The sequence below is a fragment of the Phyllostomus discolor genome, chromosome 5 (genome assembly GCF_004126475.2).
Source record: "Phyllostomus discolor isolate MPI-MPIP mPhyDis1 chromosome 5, mPhyDis1.pri.v3, whole genome shotgun sequence".
Lineage (NCBI taxonomy): Eukaryota > Metazoa > Chordata > Mammalia > Chiroptera > Phyllostomidae > Phyllostomus > Phyllostomus discolor.
In genome coordinates, this window is record NC_040907.2 from 48,984,770 (window position 1) to 48,999,141 (window position 14,372).

The following is a 14,372-nucleotide window of genomic DNA, read 5'->3' on the forward strand; positions in this document are numbered from 1 at the left end:
TGGTGTTGTGAAGATTAAATACATATAATAATAGCTGTGGGCCTCGTGGTAAGTGTTTTATGTACATTTTGTATATATTATATTTACATCCTCCTTTAATCCTTTTAGTAACTCTCTGAGATTGCTCTTATTATCTCTACACTAAAGGAAGGGAAGTTCAGAAGTTAAAGGACTTGCCCAAGGTCTACAGTAAGTGTAGAGGCTGGATTCAAATCCATATCCAACTGACTTTTCAGCTTGTGTTTTATAACATAAAGAATTACAATCAGTGTTTACATAGCTCCTGGCACATGATAGGTGCTGGGAAAAGCTCTTTAAGGGTTATCATAGCAATTTAAAAAATCAAAAGGAAGAGACAAAGGAAATAGAAGACCCCTGGCTGGGTCCTCAGTTGGTTGGAGCACTGTCCCATACACCAAAAGGTCATGGGTTGGATTCCTGGTCAGAGCACTGACCTAGGTTGCAAGTTCAATCCCCAGTCAGGGTGCATACAGGAGGCAACCAATCAATGTTTCTCTCTCACATAGACATTTCTCTGTATGTCTGTCTGTCTCTCTATTCATCCACCCCCCTTCTCTAAAATCAATAAAAACATATACTTGACTAAGGATTTTAAAATATATATATAAGAAATCTTAGATTCAGCACCCTGGCTGGCGTAGCTCAGTGGATTGAGCGCGGGCTGGGAACCAAAGTGTCCCAGGTTCGATTCCCAGCCAGGGTGCATGCCTGGGTTGCAGGCCATAACCCCCAGCAACCGCACACTGATGTTTCTCTCTCTCTCTCTCTCTCTCTCTCTCTCTCTCTCTTTCCCTCTTACCCTCTCCCTCCCTTCCCTCTCTAAATAAATAAAATCTTAAAAAAAAAAAGAAAAGAAATCTTAGATTCAATATGCTTAGGCTCAGTGCTTAATTTTCATGATTTAATTGGCAATACTTTAGATATCTAAGCACGTGTTTATTTTTCTGGTTCTCTTAAGATATTCACCAAATACTCTTCGGTAACTTAATTTCTGTCCATGATGCTGTGAAAGATTTATTTAAAGACCCAGTAAGATCCTTTAAAAATACAAACCACTGTATAGAACCCAGGCATTTTAATTCTTAAAGCACATTCTTAACAAATTTTAGATAAACCAACATAAAGCAAATTTCCATGGGGTCAATGCCTGGATTTTCAAATGGGTGCCAGAAACTGAGCCAGTACATTCTGAATGTCATTAATTGACCAAGCAGGAAGAAAATGCAATTTTTATTTAGCTATATGTAAACACACAGACACCCTCCTGTACACATACAAACACACACACCCTACTCCTGTTTCCATTCTCTGCCCAAAAAGAACAAGAAGCAGCACATTCCTAAATTAATTTGCTAGTCCTGAGGCAGGAGAGAAATAGTTGTGTCAAGCTCAACTTTAAATTGAAATGTTAACTTATAAAATCTAGGAGCATTTCTTTTTAAACTCACCCTGGCAATTTCTTTTTTATGTTTCCAGTTCTTTTAGATCAGCCTGAGATATGGGGTTCAGGCCAACCAGTTAATCCAAGCATCGAGTCGCCAAAGTTAACAAGGCCTTTTCCCACTGGAAGTAAGTTATGTGCCTGCTCTGTCTGGAAAAATAAGTGACTCATTTTACCGTCTGTCTGCATAGTGAAATTAGGCAACTCTTAGAAAGTCTACGTAAGCAACACTTGGACTGTATCATATTCAGAAGAGATGTTATTCTAATAGGCTTTAGAGTTAAATGGACCAAGGGCAGGTTATCAAGGCAGAATAACATTAACAAAGTAAAATTATTAACTTTGGATCATAGTCTCTTCTGACATATCATAGGCTTATTTGTTCATTCATTTAATCGTTCATTCAGAATGTATATGTACGAGTGAAAAGCAAGTACGCTCAAGAGCCTACTATGCTCCAGGCATGGGCTATCACACAACACAGAGGTATCACATAGCATCAAGTCAGGTGTGGTTTCTTCTAGATATACAGAATAACTGAGGCTGCATAGGATAGAAAGGAAACATTGACAGGAAAGAATGATAATGGGAGAGTAAGACAAATGATGCTATCTGATAAAGAGAAGCTGAGACAGGAGATCTAGGCAAATTTATCTCAAAGCAGGGCTATCAGCCCAACTCATTCCAGCATGCCCCTCTTCTACTCCAGGTGGCCAGGGAAGGAGATCCTAAAGATCTTTACAGCCTTTCACCTGCAGTAGGTTGGGTTGGACTGAACTGATTGCTCAGTCAGTCAAGCTACCAGTCTGATGGATTTATCAAGTTCTCATTTTAGTAGACTTAGCAAATGTGCATGTGGAAAACACTCCTTAAAAATCCCATGGGAGGAAGATTGGATCTCAGAGAAAGGTGTTTGAGGGTGGAGGGGGATGTAGAGGATATTTTTACTCTGTGAAGAGCACACACAAACCAATTAATATAATACTTTTTCCAGTTCAGCATCCCCAGGGTTCTGCTTTCTGGTGCCTAAAAATAATCATAGGAATTAACCAAAGATTTCTAGTCAATGGCACAAGAGGCTGTTTGTCGGATATGGTGCTATAAGCCACATAATCCAATCTTTCTAAGGCTATTTCCTTCACAAAATAGGGGAAAACATAAACAGTTTTTTTTTTAAAAACTTGAACTTTCAAAGATGTGTTTTCAAAGGATTAGAACCCCAGTGGCATGAATTTTTTGGATGTACCAAATATGGCCAGTGACAAGAAAACATACATTTAGAGGAAGGATAAGAAAAAAAATGTACCTGTTAAAGCTGTAAGTCCCAATTTTGCCCACAAAATGACAAGTCCAGTTTAAAAGAATTGGGGCCATAATACAGTATTTTTTCTATCTTCAAGGGTTTTTTAGTCATCATTTTTACCAAGGTAATGTGTTCATTCTTCCTTGGCCCAAATCAATTTGCTTCAGGCTTTCAAAATATACTAAAATTTAAAACATATAACTTAGAGAAATCTTTCCAGACTCAGTCCATATAAAACAATGTGACCCAGTCTTTCCAAAGATTGCATATAATATCCTGACTGTATTAAAAACCTCTTACAGAGTCCCCTCCCTGGCTGTTCTCATTTCCGTGATCACACCCTGGGTTGTAACTGTGTTAACATGATACTCAATAATCTAGTCAGAAATTCCTTGAGGTCAGAGGCTCCTTTTCTTCAACCCTGTGTACATAGTTCCTAGTACATGATGTAGGAGGTTTGTCAAATAAAGTAATGAATGAATAAAAAAATAATGTTCTTATGGTTATTATCTTAAACTTTTTTGGCAAATTCTTATTGCAAAGTAGAAGCATATGAATGGGACTTGTATCAGTTCCTTAGGTTTGAATTTTTTTTTAAAGATTAGACTATTAACTGCTATTCCACTTCCAAGAACAAGAATATGAATGAAAACCTAAATCCTGCTTCTCTACAGAATATTGTGTAACTCAGGGAGAAAGTAACCAGTAATGCCGGGCTCCTCATCTCTTTGCAGCACCTCCACCACTGCCTCCGAAAAACGTACCAGCCACCCCACCCCGAACAGGCTCCCCGCTCACGGTTGGACCAGGTAAGCTATAGTTCTTTCTGTTCTGGGATGATGTGGCAGTCAGAGCTGCATCCCAGACTTCAACATGCCCAAAATGTGTTGGAAACTATAGACTAGATTAACATGAAAATATTTCCATTTAGTTTTACTTCCATTACAATCTACCATGAAGACTCATTTTAAAGAATCACTCTCAAGTTTCACAAAAAAGATACACTTTCCCAACTAATTTTTCTGTGTGTATTATTACTGAATGAGTGTCCTATTTACCTGTAAAATGAAAGAAAAAAATCTCAGTATCAAAAATTATTGTTTAATTATGTCCCTTCATTGGATCTCATTTTAATGATATGCAAATTAATAGTCTCAAGACACAGTTTGTAATTTTCCAAGAACAGATAAAATTTTTGCCAGAATTAAAACTATTTAGTCTATCAAAATATAAAATGGTTCCCAGACTGTGTATCATACTGGTAAGCTTGGGTGATAGGGAATTTTTTTCCCAGTAATCATAAAATTACTTATTATCCCCTGGCAAAAAGATGTGCAAAAATGATGAAATATTGCAAGCAATTGCTGCATGCCCTTTAGACAGATCATTTCTAAGGCACATTTTTATTTTCTATTAAGATCAATACTAAATATTCATACAATTTATAATCTACCTGGTCTTATTGGACTAGCAAGTCAAAAGCAGTAATAGTCATTTCATGTGCCTGGGCTTTTAGAATGTGGTTCTTTATCACCTTTGGACTTCTTTTGCAGCTTCATCCTTTACTATTTGTGCAGCCTGGTGAGTTTGATAGCTACAGAGTGGCATATGTATCAATAAAAGCAAATGCAGGCCATAGTCATTTATGAAATTTATGTTGACTCAGACCCAACAGGGAGTTCTCTGGGGTGTCATAGGAAAGGTATTTGCAAGTTCAAATCATTTTGGCCCCTTGGATCTCTTCTATTAATACATTAGATATAAATAAAGCTACTACAAAATTATAAATATTGCAGGTTATGCAAACTGCTATCTGTAGCCTTGGAAACTTGAATGTTAACTCCTTTCAAATGTGAAATATGGAAGGACTAAGCTGCTTCTTGTAGCCAAAGGGTTATTTAAAGGTAAAGTGGTTTCTCTTCATGCCTTGCAATTATTTAGGTAACAATTTTTAATTTGAATAACCTCAGTTTTTAAAAAATATACTTCCTCACACAGCAGTTGTTATCAAATCTTTTCCTGCTAAGTTATAGAAGGTAGTTTTTATTCTTTTCTCATATTATTAATAAGACAAAAAGAATAGCTGGTCCTAATGTTTAAGCAAAACATAAGTTTCTGCCTCATGACTTCAGATATGTGTCACAGCTATGCCTCTGATGTTAACTGATTAGGTTTGATTAAAAAGAGAAATTATACAGATGTTTTTATGATTTGCTTCCTTGTTAAATAGGTATATGTGTTCTAATAAGTAGTAAATGTCTTCTCAATAACCTATATGTGTGTTGTGTGTGGGGTGTATATGGGTATGTAAATATATGTGTGGGGATATCCCTTTATGTAACCTTTGTACTGTGTTTCTGGTATACTTAAGGTGGAAGATACACAGCTAACTATGATATGCATTTTTTTAACTAGCAAATATTATCATTAGTTTCACCATTTTAATTTAATATGCTACAGTAGATAATCATTTTCAAATATGAGGGAGACTTTCAGCTGTGTTTCATTATATGAATTTCAGTAGGCCAGATTTTCACAAGGGACCTCCCTTTTGGAATTTGCCATGCCAAAGCCTGTACTTCCCTGTGCCCCTAGCACTGCTTCTCAAAGTGATCACACTGCACTGTCGTGAGCAGCCCTTGAAAGCAGCAGTGTGCTCAGCACTTCCGATGATGGGAACAGTAGCTAACTGGGGTCACCCTGCAAAGGGGGAAATAATCACATAAAAAAATGACACTCACATTTTGGAGGGAATGTGAGCTCTCCTCTCCCCTTCAGCTCTGATCAAGATATTTTTACCTCATGAAATATGCCCAGTGAGGTGCCCGGAAAGGCAGTCTATTTACCAGGTTTGCCTACCCCCTCCCACCCCACCCTCCATAAAAAATTATATTAACAAACCTCAACTAAAGCTCAAAACCAACTACTTCAACCACAGGAGATGACCGCTCAGCTACAGAGGTCAAAATTGAAAAGCTACCATCCATCAATGACTTGGACAGCATTTTTGGCCCCGTGTTGTCCCCCAAGTCGGTTGCTGTTAATGCTGAAGAAAAGTGGGTCCGTTTCTCTGATACGTCCCCGGAACATGTTACTCAGGAGTTGACTCCAAGGGAAAAGGTGGTGTCCCCACCAGCTGCATCAGACAACCCAGATGACTCCCCAGAGCTGGGCCCCCCGAGCTCTCCAGGCCCCCCAGGTCCTCCAGGGCCCCCTGGTCCTCCTCGCAATGTACCATCGCCGCTCAATTTAGAAGAAGTCCAGAAGAAAGTCGCTGAGCAGAGCTTCATTAAAGATGATTATTTAGAAACAATCTCATCTCCTAAAGATTTTGGGTTGGGACAGAGAGCAACTCCACCTCCCCCTCCACCACCTACCTACAGAACTGTGGTTTCGTCCCCCGGACCTGGCTCGGGCAGTGGTACGGGGACCACCAGTGGTATGTCTTACTGTCTGAGTGTGCTTCGCGTGACCGGGAATGGCTGTGGCTGCTGCAGTATGAGCACACCCTCCTTCTGCCTGGCAGTTGGCTTTAGAGCTTCAGTCATCCCTCCTTTGGTCTGGGTGTCCTGTGGCCCTGTGGCATGTCCTAGTCCATTGAATGCTGGCAGTCATAGTGCAAGTCTGTGGATGTGTTCTGCCCTGCCCTCCCAGCCCTGAGGAGTGCCCACCCTCACCCCTGCAGTTAGGAAGTGTACATTTTTAAACAAAGCTGTGATATCATTGTTTGGAATTCAGGCAAGTTCTAGAGAAACAGATTTCACAGTCAGTAAGTTTCATGTTAAATGTCTGATTTCCTTGTCAGATGTGTCCACAAGAGCCCTAGTTTTGCTTTGCTTTTTTTTTTAATTTGTTTGGTTTTCAGCTTTATTAAGGTATAATTCACAAATAAAATTGCAAGATAAAGTACACAATGTGAGGATGCAATAGACGTGTGTATTGTAAAAGGACTGCCCACATCAAGTTAATTATCACATCCATCACCCCACCTGTCTACTTTTTTTTTTTTTTGGTGAGAACATTTAAGTTCTACTCTCTTAGCAAATTTCAACTATACAATACAGTGTTATCAATTATACAATATAACCACCAGGTTATATATTATATTCTCAGACCTTTTGTATCTTATAACTGGAAGTTTATATTTCTTTTTCCCAAAGACCCTAGTTTTTGTAAATCAGTGTGGGGTTTTTTTCCCTTCTATTTTTCTCTTCTTTCTTTCTTGCTTTTTTTGTGAGGAGAGAACCCTCTAATTTACTTCAGGAAAAGAAAAAGAGTTTGCAAAGGAGATTTTAGGAAACAACAAGAATGAAATACCTCACTGCATCCCCAACCTAATCAAGCTGTCACTAAAGACAAATTATTCTCTGATTCTTTTTGACATGCTCATCAGCCTATCATGTCAATTCTAAGTGTGGTGACAGGTGATGGGAGGAAAGTCCATCAAAAATGTATGTTTTGGAACAGTATATGCACATGTTGACACTGAATCTGATTTTTTGGGTTTTGTTATGCAAAGCTTCATTTTGCATTCTGTGTTTACAAAAGGATGGGAATCCCTGCCATGCATACCAAAGAAAGATCAAGATTTTTCTAATGCATTTTCTAACATATTGTTTATCCCACTGGTGCACATGTTTGCCTGGCAAGACCCTCTGGTGCCTGTGGGGTCAGTTATGCACCTTTCTGGGGGTGCCATGTGCTGCTGATTCTTCATTTGCTTTGAAAAAGGATACCTAGTTGAAGTTATTTAGATCTAGTAGGAGACATAAAGGAAAGGCATTTGTCTCTATCCTAACAGTCAGTCATCATCTCTGCCTCTTTCATTGGAGTATCTTTCAGTGCTTGCTCTGAGCATGCAAGTTCCTGTGTGTTTTAAATGAGAGCATCCAAGCTGACCAAGGAGGGGGCTGCGGATTCACCTGTACCACACACAGAATCAATGTTTTGTAACATTAAGTGGGCTTCCTGTGTTCTCCCTCACTAAAAAAGGGAAACTATTCAATACTCAAATAAGTTGGGGAAACGTGTTAAAACAAAAGTGGACGATTTTTTTTTAACCATAGGACCTTTGAGGGCCTTTATTTGGTCAATAATAGCAACAGCTATATTTTTTGTCCTGGCACCATGCTAAATACTTTATGCATATTATTTTATTCTCACAACAACTTCACATAATAGATACTCTTATTTCCCCCATTTTACAGATGAGAAACAGGCTCGGAGGTATCTAGTGATTTGCCCAGGTTTACTCAGCTAGAGGTGACAGACTTGGGATTCACACTCAGGTCTGTCTAATCCAGAGCCTGTATTCATAACCACTGTTATCTACGGGCACTCTTCTAAAGTTTAGTTACAAAATGTCTCAAACTTACTTGACAACTGACACCCAGCAGTATGGCGCTGTATCATCAACAAGGTCACTGACATGCTCTCATAACATGCTCCTCAGTGTTCTTCTCTGTCATTCTAGAAGGTTAGAGCACCACCTTCATCCTCTGTTGCTTTCTTAGGTCTTTTCTAGTATATAAGCTCCTTCTCTATGGAGATAATAAAGGGCCCCTAGGTAAAGCCTTCTGTCTAGACCCCAAACCCAAAGAGGCTGGCTGTCCATTATCAAAGAAGGGTGCATTTCTGTCATCTGCCTTAGGGTTCTCTTTCCTGGGTCAGACTCTCAGTCTTCTGAAAGGACTTTTAAGGGATAATACCCTCTCTCCAGTGGCAGCCCACTAAGCTCTTTTGGGGGGCAGGGAGGACAGGGAAGCTTTGTTTGTCGAATCTGTTCCCTTCATCACCTTCCACAGGGCTCTGGGAGACATTTGTTTAATTGAATTGACCACTGTTATAATGAGTAGAGAGAGGAGTTTTGGCTCTCTTTCTGGAACCTTTGGGAGTTTTGTTGTTGCTGTTAATGTTTAGCTTCCATATCCTTATTTGAAATTACTTTAAAATATTGCCAGTAAAGACTATTGATTCTTAATAATTGAGCTGGAAAAAAACTATACTTTGCTGGTATTAAAGGATTGAATTTCTAAGTGGAAGATTGAACTGGGCCAATGAACCTCATGAATAAATGAAACTGTACCATTATCTCCTTAATTAAGTCCCAGTTTATTTGCTGCTTAATGTTTTATTGATGAAATACACACAGACTCTCAGAAATGTAGATTTAGGATTGCTTTTTAAAAATTAGCTATGTTTCTCACTCCCTGCTATTCACATCACTTAGCCCGATAAAATTAACTTTTCCTGTACTTCTCAAAATCTATTTAATTGAATGTCATTATGCCCACTTTTTAAAATTTCACTCAAAGCAAGGTAAGTCATCCACCAACTTTAGGCAGCTCTCACAGCTTTGTAAATCAAAAGAGTTACCTGCTGTTGAAAAACAGAAGTTAAGAATTTTGTCCAAAAAGTTAAATTTTCTTATGGCAAGAGTTAAAAATACCTAGCTTGGCCAGAACACAGCTTTCTTGGAGTGCAGACTCTGATTCTTGGCAAAGGCTGTCTCTGCTGTGTGGGTTGTGTGCCAGGAGATGGGGAGGAGGAGTCTCAATGGCTTACAGCAAGTTCGGAGGCCAGGGAGAGAGAGATGTTGGTAAAGATAGAATGGTCTTTGTGTACACTTTTCCAACTTGGTCTACTAGAGCAATATTAAAAGATGTTATACACAGACATCACACTCGCACACACATCCATAAGCAAATGTGTTCGAGTTACCGAAGTTTGAATTAACCAATGTTAATTCTCTGTCCAGTATGAAAGCCACTAGCCACATGTGACTATTTTACTCTTAATTATAACTAATTAGAAATAGTTCTTTAGAGGCAGTGGGCGCGATCCAGGTGCTCAGTGACTGCCTCAGTGACTGGCTCGTGTCTGTCTCCTTGGACAGCACTCATCCTAGAGCACTTCCATCATGGCCGAAAGCTCCACTGAGCACGCGTTTTCGGGGCCTGTAACGTGCTGGTCACCAAAAAGGAAACATAGTTCATAACCATTCCCACACACACTTAATACTTTCTTCAAATAAATGATGAAATTGTGTTCTAAAAACCACAATTGGAAAAGGCTGTGTAGTTTCTTACATATTTTGAAATGCATATATTTTATTTCACTTGATTCTTCCCACAATATTGTGGTGTATTAGCCTTATTTTACAGATAGGAAACAGAAGTTAAAAGCTGGAACTTGGCCATAGCCACAAAGCCAGTAAGTAGCAGAGCCAGGAACTGACCCCAGGTCTGTTGGATTCCACTCATTTCTCCTCCCCAGGTGCCCCCGCTGCCTGCCCATTCACCCACCCACCCCCACACACAGAGAGGTGGCAGTTGAAGTTGTAGGTCCATTGTTTGCAGGGGCTGTCAGAGAAACTCTGGTGGAACTTCAGGGTGAGTGCAGCAAATGAGGTGAGAACATGTCAGTGGTTGCCAACTTTTTTGGATTCACAAAACTCAGATAATGTGCATAGGATTTTTAAAGTTAAGCCTTAACAGGTGATGGTGTCCACTTATTTTCCATCATTGTTCTTGAGAATAAACAATGCTTGAAGAGAAAGTGAAAGTATAATTGAAGACCAGAGAATGATAGAGATGTACAAATAATAAACCCTACCCTCTTAGAATGTGAAACAACTTTGTCTTCTCACAAAAGCCTTAGTAATCATGTAAAGCCTCAGTTTTGTTTGTGAAATACCCCCTCAGGCCCTGAATATTCTCTGCTGAATCTCAGGGTTCTGCCAGGTAGGGTTCAGTTCTTAAACGCTCCCTGAGTGTCTCCCAGCTGCATAACCAATTAGTTAATTCAGCAAGGAAAAAGTAGGTTAAAGCAAATAACCCTAAAGAAAAACAGTTAACTAGTCTCTTTTTCTTGGCTTTTAGTTCTGTCTTTATCGAAAGACACATCTTTACCATCATCATCAACATTGATTGCCTTCCATTTTTGTAGTATTTTATAGTTCAGTAAATACTTTCATAAGCATTTTCCATTTTGATTGTTACCACTACCTTATAAGGTAGAAACACGTCTCATTTTTTTAAAATAGGAAGCTGAGGCTCAGAGAGGCTCAAGGCCCCTAGCCCATGAGAGGCAGACAGGGCCAGAGCTCCGGTCACCTGTTGTTTCGTCCCGTTTTTCCAGTACTCCACACAGCTCTGGTGACAACCCTTACTACTTTCCCAAGCATGACCACAAGTGGTCTTTAAATTTCCCTCCTGGAACACGTAGGAAAAGGATAAGCAGCTGACCTCTCCCTGAGATTGATTCAGAAGACTATTTCCTGGAAAAAGACCCCTAAACAGACATTTTGAACCATTCCTATGTATGATTTTCCAACACAATAGAGCCCCCTCCCCAAAAGCCCCAGGAAATTTCCTGACAAAGATAGTGTTGTTTAAAAGTTTATTTCCCATCTCTTTGCTGTCACTTCTGTTTTCTGAAAACATCCTGGGTTATAAATCTATTAACTTGACAGAAAACTTTATAGTGAGACCTGTCAAAACATACCCCCTTTTTTTTTGTTCAGGAGATTAGCCAAAAAGATGAAGAAGATTTATATTGAGGGAGGTATGTGTTAGCTGCCCGTTCAAGATGTTGAACTCTACAGTCCACCTAAAGCTACAAGACATTGCATTTGAGCTTGGTCTTTGGAGTTAAATAGATCATTTGAGCTGTGTGACCTTGAGCAAGTTACTGAATATCTCTGAGCTTTACTTTCCATTGAAACAGTAACAATACCCTACTGCAAAGCTTACTGTGCAGATAAAATAAGATGATGGCTAGCATAGACTCTGACCCAATAAAATAAAATGTAAGAATATAGTAACAAAGTGGTACTTACAGAGGTGAGGGGGATGTAGGGATGGGAATGGTGATAATAATTAGTAGGATTTCCCACTAATGAAATTCCAGTTAGAATAAACTGCACAGAGAAACACAGCATGCTCAAGATTTCAGGTTGTTTAAACAAAAGGAGCAAAGTTTACCTCCAGGGACTCTCCCAAGATGAGAGCAGATGCTGAGATGGTTTCCTGCACAACTTCTTGGAGAATCTGGAGATGGAGATGCTGGTCTCTTTCTCCAGGGAACACAGTTTTGTGACATACTGGAGGGGACGCAGGGAGGGCCGGGTATTTCCCTGGGCCAGGATTTCCTAGAATTTTCTTGGAATGATTTGATACCCGTGCTTCTAACTGAAGTACAAAACATGTGGAAGTAGTTGAAACATTTCTGAACAGGAACTGTGTGGAATATTGATTTGACTTTCTTAAGGGTTTTAGCCAAGTAGTTTACCTATGTATCCCAGATATCTGAGCGGCAGTAGACAGACGCCTGAGTTCTAAGGCCCCTGCTGGTGTGCTGATTGGTGTGCATGCCGGCCTCTGTGTGTTTTCTGTGTTCCACATGTTTGTCATTGACAGCCAGAAAAGTAAATCCAAGAGGCTCTTCTAAAATCATCACAAACATCAGAGTGGGCAAGCTCAATGTAGAACAGATTCCTAAGCAGCCTCCTTTAAATCAGAATGTCTAAGTCAATGTGTTTCTTTTATTAGGATTCTAAACACAAAGTATTCATGCAACACCTAATTTACCTTCTTCTATTCTGTCCTTTGCTTAACATCAAACATTTGCTTATGTTTATAAAGTTAGCACTCATGTCTTGTAACAGTGTATATCTCTTACACGTATTTAAATATATATATATAATGAAGAAAATTCATTCAACTTCCTTCAAGTTCTAACTTCCATTCTCATCTTGGACATAAATAAATTCCAAATATGCAAAAATCAAAAGATGTATTATAAGTTTGGTGTACATGTGTTCAAATTGAAAGCTACCCTCTACCCAGCCAAAAGAGTCTTAAAAATATATTTCCTGTCACTAAGAAAAGGATTTACCTTTCACTGGGTGTCACATGACAACAAAAGGCAATGAGCTTCAGCTTCTGCCATCAACCATAGTTCAACTGAGTGATTTTTTTTTCTGTATTAAAAAAAAATACTGTGTGCTACAGTGTTGAATACACTAATGGCTGAAGTGAAAAAGACTGTCTGGGACTGGCATCGCACTGTGGGAATGGGGAAGGAGAGATTCGTGACGATGGCACTCCGGCCACCTGTGCTTCCAGCCATTTTTAACACCAGCTTGCTTTTCAGGTGCATCGTCCCCTGCTCGGCCAGCCACTCCCTTGGTTCCCTGCAGCAGCACTACCCCTCCTCCACCTCCTCCCCGGCCTCCATCTCGGCCAAAGCTACCTCCTGGAAAACCTGGAGTCGGAGATGTGGTATGTTCCCTTCAGCCCTGGCTTGCTCAGCCATCTCAACATGAGTTAAGCCTGAGATTGCTTGTGCCAATGGCCCTGACAGGTGGCATCTGAAAGACAGCCACTGTGGTATGGGTGTGCATTTCAACCCTCCTCACATCTCTACCATCTTTCAAGCCAGGCTCTAAATGGTGGGAATAGGCATGCTGGGGGCCCCCAGTTCTGCTGCAGTCGGTTTGATGCAATTAATACAGTAATGTTCACTTGTGCTAAACCTTTAGAAAGGGAGGTGTTTCTTTTCACCATATATATCTGGTTTCGAAAGGCCCTCAGGAGAGGACAAGTCTTTATTTCTGTCCCTGGACTACAAAGAAGTTATTGATGGTAGGCACACTATACAACTATGAGGGAGAGGGCGGCCCAGTGTATTTGTTCTGGAAGTTTCTTACATCATGTTTTAAGGCTGAGAAGTGGAAAGCATTCTGTGTGAACAATGAAGAGACTCCTGGCAGAAGTAAATTTCGTTGGTATCTCTGAACAGGAGCCACAGCCTGGTGATGTTATTAATATTTGTTTTAGGTGTACACTACAGTGTTTTGTACTTAAATGTCTTGAAATGGATTTAAACTCTCTGATTATATTACCTGCTTAGTCCCTGAGAGTGTGTGAGTTCACAGTCTTGGAACATCACTGACTGCATCACAGATCTCAGGTTCTCTAAGTCGGATATACTGACTGAGTGCAGTGCAACACTTTGTGGTTTGTGGTTCCTCCAGCTCCATCTACAAGCTCCTGTATTGATATAATCAATTTCAGTGTAAAAATAATGTCACCTGTACTTTTAGCACCTAACTTGTAGTGGGGGCTGGGAGACATGAGGAATATAGAGCAAAAGCACCATGACCTGTGTGTCTAACTTCCCATCTCTTCTCTTCTCTCTGCAGCCCAGACCTTTCAGCCCTCCCATCCATTCTTCCAGCCCTCCTCCAATAGCACCCCTAGCCAGGGCTGAAAGCACCTCGTCGATATCGTCCACCAATTCCTTGAGTGCAGCCACCACTCCCACAGTTGGTAAAAATTCTCTCCTCTCTTTTCATCTGTTTGTGGTTTTGACTGGCTATATTTTTATCTGGAAACCCCAAGGCCTTATGTTTCTGGTCAAAATTGTTTTGCTGTGTGTTTTGCTACTATCATCTGACTCTTCTTTTAAAAGCACCTTCTCAGCAAAGGAGGCAAAGTGCAGGAATTTTCTTATGCTATTCCATACAGAGCTATTTATAAAAGCAAGGAAGAAATTGTCAAATAAGGTCCTATAATTTCGATAGTATTTCTTATAATCAAAATA

The 14,372-nt window shown here is 39.9% G+C and overlaps 1 protein-coding gene across 21 annotated transcripts in view; it reads left to right on the plus strand.

Annotated features, from left to right (window-relative positions):
* The window catches only part of SGIP1 (SH3GL interacting endocytic adaptor 1), a 194,073-nt gene that overhangs the window by 130,455 nt on the left and 49,246 nt on the right, over positions 1-14,372 (plus strand). For 11 of the 21 annotated variants that reach the window (XM_036026241.1, XM_036026242.1, XM_036026243.1 and 8 more), the window contains 4 exons: positions 1,498-1,590; positions 3,500-3,574; positions 12,921-13,048; positions 13,972-14,098. In XM_036026241.1, coding sequence (XP_035882134.1) covers positions 1,498-1,590; positions 3,500-3,574; positions 12,921-13,048; positions 13,972-14,098 — 423 coding nt within the window. Of the gene's footprint in view, positions 1-1,497; positions 1,591-3,499; positions 3,575-5,703; positions 6,205-12,920; positions 13,049-13,971; positions 14,099-14,372 lie in introns of all 21 variants that reach the window. The other 10 variants (XM_036026236.1, XM_036026234.1, XM_036026237.1 and 7 more) reach the window with 3 other exon arrangements.